Below are 12,024 nucleotides of genomic sequence, written 5' to 3' on the forward strand. Positions count from 1 at the left end.
TACAAAGCTACCTGTGGTGTGTATACAATATAAATGGCACTAAGAGACAGTAGAGAAGGAGAAGAGGTGTCCTAGAGAGTATACACTGAAGAAAGACCCAGAAAAGGAGACTAAGAAGATACAGTCATACCCAAGTTGGAGGAGAACCAAGTGTCTGGGAGAAAAAGGTGATTAACCATGTCAGAGTCTGAAAAGAGGAAAAAAGAAAAAGAATGTGAAATGTCCATTGAGTTAATCAATGAAGAGATCATTATAACTTTAGAGAGGACCACATCAGTGGTATGATAAAATCAGAAACCAAATGGCAGAGTTTGGAATCAAGTAAGAAGAGAAGTAGAGACATCAAGTACAGATGGCTTTCTCAAGGAGTTTAGCTAGAACCAAGAAGATGTAGGAGCAAGTGAAAGTTTTTTAAGGATGGGAGTTATATAAAGTTATTCTAGGCAACAGGAAAGAAACTAGTGAACTGGGAGATACTGAAGGTTAGAGAGTAGTGATGATAGAGGGGATAATCAACTGGAGAAGATAAGATAGGATGGGATCAAGAGCACATGCAGAGGAATTTGCCTTGACAAATATTCATGAGAGTCTGGGATAAAGGGATAGAGAGGAGGGGAAAACTTTTAAGTGTAAGAAAAGAATTTTTATTTGTTTTTTCTTTATTTCAATCATGTCTAATTTTTCATGATCCCATTTAGGAATTTCTTGGCAAAGATACACCATTTTCTTCTCCAATTCATTACAGAGTAGGAAACTGAGATTAAAAACAGGGTTAAATTGCCCAGGTTCACATAGCTAGCAAGTGTCTGCAGCCAGATTTTAATCCAGACTTCCTGACTCCAGACTCTGTGCTCTATCTACAGCACCACCTAGGTTCTCCCCCTTCCTCCAACCCCCATGAAATCAGAAGAAAATACAAGGAAAATGCACTTGGTTTTTTCAATTGACTGTGAGGTGAGTTCTTCAGCTGAAAGGATAGGGCTAAGGGATGCCATGGCAATTTGAGGAGGAATGAAAAGGTTTAGAATACTCTCTGTGGTGAATGGGAGAGCAAATAGATTAGGGAGGTGTAAAAGGATTGTCTTGTTGCAGTGAGCCCTATTGAGATAATGTAACATGTATTTGCAGTGAACTTGGTCAGAATGATTGTATGATTTTTTTTTTTTTTTTTGCGCTCCATGCAGTAACATGTAAATAGGAGCAAAGGCAATAAATGGTTGTAGTATTACATCGAAGTTTAATCAGCAGTAGGAGAAGGAATCAAGGGATTCAAGGATAAGAAATAGTGGAGAGTCAAACTGCTTCCCCAAGGAGTCAGAAAAGGGAAAGAAAGGAAATGCAAAAGCTGAAGGAGTGATAGCCTGATCAAGAACTGAGAGTTAGAGGGACTAGATATCACCATGAGGATAGAGAACAGTCAGGTGTAGTGAGGCAGAGAGAAAGATGGAATGATGAAAGGTTTGAATCTGATTAAAGAATTTCAGAGTTTCATAAACATGAAACTGGAACATTTGTGAATGATGGAAAAAACAAGAGTTTAACCATCTGCTAGGGATCATCAGAGGGCATCCAGGTCTCAGTGAGAACCAGAATTATTTTGAGTGGTTTGATTTGAAGAGAAATTCTTTTCAACATACAGTGTTAATGAGGAGCTTAATTAAGCAAAGAAACACCATGAAAAAATTGCAGCTCATTAATTAGGAAGTGACAAAATAAATTATGGTACATAAATGTAATGGAATATTGCTGCCCTATGAGAAATTATTAACATGATGACTACAGAGAAGTATGGAAAGATTCACATGAATTGATGCAGAGTGAAGTAAAGAGAACCAAGAAAACAGTCCAGTCAAAACAGTGGCACAATGGAAAGAATGGCCAGCAGAAAAATATCTAAATGAATATTACAAAATTATAAAGAATAAACATGCACCCAAAGAAGAGGCATTAAAAGCTACCTCCCACTATTCCTTTGCAGAAGTAGAAGATCCACAGGTGTGGAGTATTGTATATATTTTCAGATTTAAGGGAATCTGCTAATTAATTTTGATGATTATTTTTCTCCTCTTCTTTTTTTTAAATATTCTTTGTTATATGAAATGTTTTTCTTGGATAGTACATGGAAGACCATAAGAGGAAACTTGAGTGATGTAAAAACCAAAGTTATCAATAAAAATTTTATTTTTAAAAAATTTTCAGCTTATGCACCAAAACTAATTACAAAGTTAAGGAAATAGAAAATTTCTGTGATGACTTTGGAAAAATCCTTCAAATAAAGCAGCATTTAATCTTTAATGACTTAAGTGGAAAGATAGACCCAGAAGAGAATGGTAAAAATTATGTTGGAAAATGTGACTATAAATCACAAAATTGAAAGATACCAAAGTCCTATATTCAGAAGCTTTGTGTTGTATAACATAGAATTCATAGGCATTGGATGTGTCAAGCTCTGTTCAGTATCATAAAGTGAAATTAACTATATCTGAACAGAAAATAAATGATTACAGGTATAGTTGTCATTTTGGAAGCAGCTGTGTGTGTGCAGTCAAAGAATCTACTGGTTAAAGCAAAGTAAATGCCAAATTAGAAGGAATGAAATGATACACTGCAAATAATTATGGGCACTTCATTCCAACCAGTTCAAGGTCTTTACACTTTATCCTCGTGCCAGAAAGCAGTGACGTAGATGACAAGTGTAACAACTATTTAGACTACCAGTTAATTTGCAAAACTTAACAGAAAATGAAATTAGAATATCATGAACAATATCACTTCGCAAAAATCGATCAAGCAAAAATATGCTTTGCATTAAAATCCAACTAAGTAAGATCATTCTGCTCACCTTTAGATAAAATCAAAAGAAAGAAACGGCTCTCTTGATGTTATTGTTGGGTTTTTTTAACCTATTCTTATCAGCAACAGCATTAGATCCACCACCTTTGTCTTTTGATACCTCAGACTTTGTTGAAGTGACAGGCAGCAATAGCTCTTAAGAATATGGAATCAAGAAGAACTCGACCTGAACAAATTCATACAGAAGAAGCCCATGCTGGAAGCCACATGCTTTTAAAGGTACTCAAGAATTTATTTTCAAGACATCTCAAAGAATGGATGAATACAAGGGTATAGAAAAGATCACAAACCAAATCATTCCCCCACCAAAAGAAATATTTTCACATCTCTAATCTTTGTGTCCTTTTTCTTTTTGACAAAAATCTTATAGTCTACACATGCATCAGATGAAGTCTTGATCAATATTCTTTCTCAGGTCAGTTGATAAGCCATCATGAAGTACCTACTAAGTGTAGTCACTATTAGATGCTGAGTGAGTTTCCAGAAGGGATCACTTCTTATCAATCACTTGCTGACTGAGAAGACTAGAAAGCATAAAAGCCCACTGTAATTTTTATAAAAATATTTTTATAACATCTTAAAATGTTCTCCTCAAAGTATTTCCTCCCATGTATGTGTTAAAATTATACAAAATTATATGACAGATGCTACCAAGAAAAAAATAACTTTTTTCAAAAATTCCCTGGGTATTAATATCAAGCAGCCCCAGGATATTACAAAGCCTCCTCAGTGAAATATATAGTTATTCAAAAGAAAACAGTCTAACCATGATCCTAGAAAAATAAAACAGATGGAAAACACATATTGCTTCGGCAAACAGCCCAGTGGTCAGGAAGTCTATTGAAATTGTGTGTGTGTGTGTGTGTGTGTGTGTGCATGTGCATTCATACACTATAAATAAATATATATATACATACACACATACATGTTCACACACATATATACATTTATATATGCAACTGCATGTATACTAATTTATATATATAATGTGTGTGTGTATATTATATATATATATTATATACACATACATACATACTCACTTTGAGGGACTAGATCAATAGTTTTATTGTAAGGGAAACTCCTAGATGAGGAAATGCACCTACTGTCTACCTTATAGTCTCAGATAGCTAGCTGCCTGGGATTTTGAGAGGTTAAGTGACTTGCTCGTGGTCACATAGCCAATATGTGTCATTTGTGTGAGATTTGACCCTAGGTTTTCCTGATTTCAAAGCTCTATCCACTATACCACACAGCTTCATGGAGCTCTTGTATTCTTGATCAAAATAGAAAGGAAACTGTCAAGTTTTCACAACAAACATTTATTATTAATCAACTTTATGCCAGAGACTGTATTAGATGCTAGGAGACAGACAGACAGACAGACAGATAGATAGATAGGGAGATAGATAAAACAAAGACAAGAGAAATGAACAACAGTATGACATAGTAAATAGAAAAAACTTGAACTAACATATGGACTCAAAGCTGAATAAAAACAAAAGATTATGCTAGGTTTCACTTGGCAAATTCCCAATATTTTTGATGGGTCCAAAATGTAAGCTGCCATAATAGACTATCTCTTTAATGCCGGTTTTTCTCTCCAGAGGTGTGATACAGCAACAAACCGTAGAATTTTGGAAAAAAATTAAGATTAAACCCAGCCCAGAGCCCAATGTTAGGATGTATGGTGATTATATTTAAGTTATAATGCTACCAATAATGACTTGAATACAAGAAATGATATGAGACTTTTAAGAATATATATGAACAAGAAAGATGTGCTAGATATGTAACAGGCATGAGAAGTAATGAATGGACAGCCCATTTACTACATTTTTATCTCCAAATTTCTTTAACTTAAGGAAAGGTTCTAGCACTTTGAATGGAGGATTTATAAAAGAACATAGATGAGAATCCCACAAAATGTGAATGGATGGTGAGTTTACAGTCTCTATTGGTACCTATACCAAGTATATCACAGATTCATTAACATATCTAAGGGAGCAAGAAATAGGGAAAGTGGGGTAAGGGCAAGGAAGAAGGAGAAAAAAGAAAGAAGAAAATTTTAAAAAACAGAGAAGATATTACAGAAGAGATAGACACATCAATAACCATATGAGAGAATAAACCAGATTAGAAGAGAACCAAAGAATCCTATAATTGGGATTGATCCAGAAGAACTATAGGCATCCATATGGACATTCTTCTCTTGTTTTTTCCATCCTAGATCATACAAAATTAAACTGAGTTTTTGGACCTAGCCCACAGTTCAGTGGTTCTCTAAATCTGAATTATAGGCATGTCCTAACTATTAGATTAATTGACTATCCACTCTTATTAAAAAGTTTAAACATATAATTATAAGATTTACTCTTCCAGGATAATACAAAGGAAATGATATAAATCTACTTAATAAGAAAATATGATCTAAGATTAGCAGTAGTCTAATAAAACACTGAGTTTTACACGTTGCTTTACTTATATTATTGCTTTAATCCTGACAACCACCATATGAGGAAGGTAGTAGTTAAGATAAGAAAACTGAGGCAGAAAGATTAAATGACTTACTCATGACTCTTGTTGCAGGCTCTTATCTCCTTATGTTTGAACTATTACAATAATCAGCTTGTGGGGAGGTAGGTCCATGTTGCCTGCCTCAAGTGTCTCACTTCTTCATTCCAGCTTCCATTCAGCCATTAAAGTAATTTTCCCAAAGGTGTAGGTCCAATAATGTCACTCCTTCTCAGTAACCTCCTGTGTCTTCCTCTTGCTTCCAGGAGCAAATACAAAATGCTCTTTTTTGGCATTCAAAGCCTCTCATAACCTAACTTTTTCCTATGTTTCTAATCTTACACCTTGCTCTCCAACATGTATTCTCTGATCCAATAATACTGGCCTTCTGGATATTCCATGAAAAAGACAATCCATTTCTTGACTCGGGGCATTTTATTCTAGCTGTCCCTTATGCCTGGAACACTCTCCTTCTTCTGCTTTGACTTTAAGTTAGAGCTTCCTTTACGTTCCAACTGAGTTCCAACTTCTGTAAGAAGCTTTCCTCAAACACAAACAAAGCCTGCTTTGTATATATTTGTTTGCTTGTTGTCTCCTCCAGTAGATTATCATTTCCTTGTGGGCAGGGATTGTCTTTTATCTCTTTTTGTATCTCTAGTGCTTAGCACAGTACCTGGCACATAGTTGGCATTTAATCAATGTTTGTTGATTAATTGCCCATAATCATAGAATTAATCATTGTCTAAGGCAGGATTTGAATTCTGGGATTCCCGACCTCCAGTTCTCTGCTCTATCCATGCTACACTAGGACCTAAATGACATCAGAATTAAAACATTAAGCCAACATAAGAACTGGACAAATAAGGTGTTTGTACACATAAGGAGAAGAGACTAAGGCAAACACCAGCTTTGGCAGCAGCAGACACTACAACTTAATAGATCCTAATCTATGTTTATCCAGATATCCTAAATTTCATGTCTTTTCTTCATAGAACCATATATAACTGACTCAAAATGACAGTATTAATCTTAAATAATAATATTAATAATAATAACCTACCAAAAAAATAAATCAGCATCTAAAAATTCATGGGTTGTCATATAACACTAAACAGAGCCTTTGGAAATATGAAAAGGCATAATCAACCCACAGTGGTTCCAGGGTCTAGGGTACAAGTCTCTCACAATTTTGATTAAGCTTCTTTAGTACTTCCAAACATGTTTGATTTCATCAGTATCCACTAAAGTAGGTCACACCCCACATAGATACTTCTGATATGTTACTTACTAAAGATTCTTTTTTATTTGTTTATTTTTTGGTGAAGCAATTTGGGTTAAGTGACTTACCCAGGGTCACACAAGTATAACTGTTAAATGTCTAAAGTGGATTTAAACTCAAATCCTGACTTCGGGCCAGTGTTCTATCCACAGCACCATCCAGCTTCCTCTGAAGACTCGTAAGGTAGCAAAATACATTTACAAGTATTCTGCTGTGTGGATTGGATAATATTGACATTGGAAAACTTTTCAAATCCAGTGGCTAAAAAGTTATTTTTTCCCTATTCTGCTTCAAGCTTCTTCCTCCAGTCCTTTTTTCATAGTTTCCTACTCCTTGTACGTGACTTTTTTTTTTTCCTCTCAAAGGCCTATAACCAGAGATAATTCTACTCTCTGTAAAGAGATATCTGTGAATGGGATCCAACCTTATCGGTTCCTCCCTAAAACTCAAAAAATGGTGAAGTAGGGTTTTCTTCAGATAAAATCCTGTTTCTAGTTTCCTTAACAGTGTAAGTTAAGATATCCTCCTTTGGAAAAGAACACATAACCTCCTTAGCCACAAAAGTAACAAGTAGCAGGCTGCCCGTTATATGCATTAGTACAGAAAACATTTAGCTTGATTCATTAAACAAATCTGCTAATCTCATGGAGGACCACAAGGAGACCTCCAGATAGGAACATAAAATATGTCAACAAGATGTAAAACCTATAGTGAATGTAACCTCGTTCTGGTACAACATTTTTCTTGCAACACTGAAACCATTTCACTTGTTAAGAGAGTAAATCTGGCAAAGCAATATGATAACAGCTCTAGAAATCTACCATAAACACAGACAGTAGCAGAAGATTACAAGTTTGGAGCCTGCAGGACCTTAGAATTCATCCAATCCAACTCCCATATTTGACAGATGAGTAAAGTAAGGCACATAAAAAGTTACTTGCCCAAGGTCACAAAGTGGCAGAGCCAGGATCTGAACCACAGGACCTCTAAGCCAGTGAGGACTCTTTCCACCATCCCACACTGTGATTGCCAAATTCCTTTTTACAAAGCTTAGATAAATTTTTGGAGAAAGTAGTAAAATAGCCAATATGGAAACCAAATTTTTTCATGTTGAATTCCAGTTCTAGTACTACATGATAAAAAATATACTTTGGGCAGAAATTTTCAAAATAGACTGAGAATTGTGCTTCCAATATTTGACCAATTTAGAGGAACAAGAGGAACAAGAAACTTCACATACATGTTCTGAGAGTAATCATTGTTTCCTCTCCTAATATCATCGTCATTTATGGTGATAGAAATCTTATTAAGATTATCGGTGACAATAAACGAGATACAGATACAGAGAAAAAAATCCATAGAAGGATCTATTTAGATCAGATCCTTCTATTTAAAAGTGAGATACTATTTTTAAAACAGTTTTGAGTATTTTTAAGTTGTGATACAAGTGGATAAAACCAATAACTAACATCCATGAATTTATTAGACTTGGTAATTCTCAATCATAATAAGATTGAGGTGATTACTTTGGTGCTGACAATGTTTTGAGCACTTGCATTTTAAGATTTAGAAATATCCTTATCATAAATTGGCAGCCCAATAATCAGAATATATCATGCATTTTTAAACCTACTAAGTCTTGAAAGAAGTTGGCATGCTAATTTACTAGATATCAAAATTGATTTCATATTCAACATACCTTTAAATTTTCTCTGTCCTTTGAAGCTATTAGACAGAAATTGCTCTCTCTTTTTCTCCTCTTACTTCCCTTTCCTTGAGTTTACCAGGGTTCTTAGAGTTTGTTTTATGTAGCCTAGCAAGGTTTTGTTAGATATAGACAATTTATGTTACATGATTTACATTGCTTTATTTTCCCTTCTCTCACTTCAGGTTAAAAGAGATTAATATGAGTGAGTATGATGCAGCCACTTATGAGAAGTTTTCAAATGCTGTCCAGCGACAAGTGCATTCCCTCCGGATCATCTTGGATAATTTGCAGGTAATCCTCATTTTATTGTAACCAATCAGATAAACTGGAGGCACCATTTAAAATAATAGGGAAATCCACTTAAAACCTTATTTGTTATTAAAGAAAATTAATCAATACTATCTTCCATTTAGATAATACTCCAGTGTTATTAATATGACCATTCTAAGTGAGAAGTGCAAGAAAACAGTAAATTCAATTTATTTTTCCTGCTGTCCTGCATGCATGCAAGGCAGCATGACTAGAAACTGCTTTGATTTCCCCAAATATAAAGTTAGAAATCACAATGGTACTAAGACTCATGAACATCCCATTTTTGCTAGAAATGCATAGACATCATTATGTCATGAATAACGTTATAGTTTTGGTTTCCATTTATGTTTAAATGAACCTTTATTTGACTGACTTTTTGCATAGTTTGCATAGTTGCATAGTTTTGCATAGAAAGGAAGAGCTGATTCTCTGCTGTCTCTCCTTCTCAATTTCCCTTTGTGACCTGATCTTTCTACAAAGTTACCGATTTTTTATTACAATTTCAGAAGATAAGAAAGGAAAACTCAGGAATTGATATGGATAAAAATCAGTCAATTTTATTTCTCCTCACACACCCATTAGAACGCAAAATTGGAAGATGAAATTATTTGTTAAGAAGAAATCTGTTATCTGAGGGTTTAATTTTTCTATTCCATCTCTTTCTGCATTTAGCATGGATAATTGAGAGTTGAGTGGCCCAATTAGATAGAAGGATGAACTTAATATCTGTCAGGAAGATCTAAGTTTCTGTCTTACCCCTGACAAAGACCAGCTATGTGAGCATTGAACAATTCATACAACCTCTCAGTACTGCCAGGCAAAGTCAAATTCTATAAGTTACAAATGGGTTGCTTATCTGTCTGCAGCAGAGGAGAGAATTTGTATGCCAAAACAACAAAATTTGCTATTCTAATGAAAAGTCAGGTCAGATTCTCCTTCCAAAAAAAAAAGAAAGAAAGAAAAAGTATTCTTTTAAAGTCAAATGTACAAATTTAAATAAATTACAAACATAACAATACTACATGGGAAGGAATCAATTGATTTATTTCAAAAGATATAAATTGTACCAAAATATCAGAAAAGAAAGCTCCCATATATACCAAAATATTTATAACAGCATTTTTTTTTGTAATAGCAAAAATCTGGAACTAAAGTGAATGCCCATCAACTGGGAAGTGTTACAACAATATGACTGTAATGCAATCTTATTTTGCCATAAGGAGCAATGAATATGATGAAAATAGAGAAGTAAGGGGAAAATTGACACAAAGTAAAACAATCAGAACCAAGAGAACAGTGCACACAGTTGACTAAAACAATGGCAAAACATTGTAAAGAAAACATAATAATCAATAAATATTTAAGTTCCTACTACATACCAGTACTGTCCTAAGCATTCGTCTCCTAAGAAAAGATGTGAAAAGCCATTTCCTTCTCTTTTTTAGAGGAGGGGATCGTGAATATGGAATACTGATATAAAGTCAGGGTTTTTCATTGTAACAGATAAGGAGAAGGTTAAATACATTGAAAAATGAAAATGATATAAAAATAAAAGATGTCAATAAAAATTCATTTTTATTTTCTTTTAAAAATAAGTTTTATCGTCATCTTTTGTTTGTGCATCATTTTAATTCTGCCCAGTATACTTCCTCTTCTTCCTCCCAGAGAGCTATCCCATATAATAAATACTATTTTACAATTTTTTTAAAGCTCATAAAAAAAAGAGCTCATAAAGCTCATGTTCTATTTCTCCTGAGGGAAAAAGAATTATTTATATAATTATAGGTGACCAAGATTAACTTTGAAGTATCTCTATTTTAAAGAAAAGGAAAGGTTCAGAAAAATTAATTGACTTGCCTATGGTCACAAAGCTTGTGACTTTCAGAGCTAGGTTGCTTTTAATTCATTTTTTTCCCCATGCTTTGTCCTCCTGGTAATTTCCTTTTCTGAAACACAGAGAGGCCAAGTGTCCTCATACCACCTGCAGCCTCTACTTTCATACCTCCCTAGGCAGGGCTTACCTCCCAAAATGTTCCTTCCCTGATGGAGAACTCTCATTACCTCTGTGCAGCTGATCATTGCTATATAGGGGAAGGGGAATAATCTATAATGCTCTCAAAGACACTGGCATTTTTTAAAAGAAAAGGCTTGTTTTAAGTGTAAGCAATATCCCATAAGAAAGTGGAGGGGGGGAAATGCAGAAAAAAAAATCCAGATAATTCAGGAAAAGGCATTTTTAGGGATCACTTATAAATAGTGGATTCATTGTATAAGATTCATTTGAGGAGTGAGGAGGAGGGCCATGATTTAGAAAGCGTAACTGGGGGATGCTTGCTAAAGGAGTTCAGAGGCCATGTAGTCAATGGTGATTGGAATGGCTGTGAGAGAGACCTCATGGACACAGTAATACTTCACTGAAGATTGGATCTCAATGAGAAGAGAAGGGACCTTAGCCAACCAAACAGAAAATTAGAGTTGGCAATGAATATGTTTGGGGAACAATGATGACTGGAGGGACTCTGTTGATAAATTGTGGGTAATAAAGTGAAACAGTTAAAAGTTGCTCAAGCATGAAATGATGAAGACTTAACAAAGGGTGATGGCCCTGGTGATTTCAATAAAAGCATAGTTATGAATGATGAGCTTTGAAGGAAGACTCACAAGAACTTACTAAGTGATTGGTTAAAAAAAAAAAAAAACCCTCAGTAATTGAGGGAATAGAATTACCACTGAAAATGCCAAAGAAGTTGATAGGGGGAACTAACTTGTGAGTAAGGTGATACTTTTTTTTAGCTATCTTGAGTTTGAGGTAACTGCAGATATCCAAAGAGAGATGTCTCTTTAAGATATGGGATTGGATATGGAGGCTAATGATATGAATAGTGTACATTTTAAAGTGATAACCAAGATGGATTAGTTAAGCCAGGAAACAGGATCAATTTACTAAAAGGAAGGCAGCAAAGAATACAGAGAACTAATTGGGGACAAAAAGAGAAGAATTAAATGAGGGAGAATTTCAAGAAAAAAATGGAGTAATCTTGTGTAAAAAACAGAAGACCTCATGGTTACAAGTGTCAGTATCTTAATTTCTACCAAATGAAAACAAGTACTTCCGAAAAGAAAGATAGGTTTGATAAATAAATACTAGTTAAAAATATGACATCTGAGAACAGAATTTGGCTTCTGGAATTTGGCTTAAAATAAAGAAACAATGACTAAAAAAGCAAAAAAGGAGTGAGGAAGATATATTCACCTAGACTCATGCAAATCTAATTAAAAGGCCTTTAAATTGAAAAGGAAAGGGGAGAGAGAAAACTATCTGTTTATGTCCAGCAAAGAGAAGCTAAAATCTAGAAAGAGG

At 34.5% G+C, this 12,024-nt stretch overlaps 1 protein-coding gene across 1 annotated transcript in view; it reads left to right on the forward strand.

Annotated features, from left to right (window-relative positions):
• The window catches only part of VWA8 (von Willebrand factor A domain containing 8), a 404,132-nt gene that overhangs the window by 355,960 nt on the left and 36,148 nt on the right, over nucleotides 1–12,024 (forward strand). Inside the window, exon 40 of the mRNA XM_051983869.1 lies at nucleotides 8,534–8,642. Within this exon, the coding sequence (XP_051839829.1) occupies nucleotides 8,534–8,642 (109 nt within the window). The remainder of the gene's footprint in view (nucleotides 1–8,533; nucleotides 8,643–12,024) is intronic.

Source organism: Antechinus flavipes, chromosome 3 (assembly GCF_016432865.1).
Source record: "Antechinus flavipes isolate AdamAnt ecotype Samford, QLD, Australia chromosome 3, AdamAnt_v2, whole genome shotgun sequence".
Classification (NCBI taxonomy): domain Eukaryota; kingdom Metazoa; phylum Chordata; class Mammalia; order Dasyuromorphia; family Dasyuridae; genus Antechinus; species Antechinus flavipes.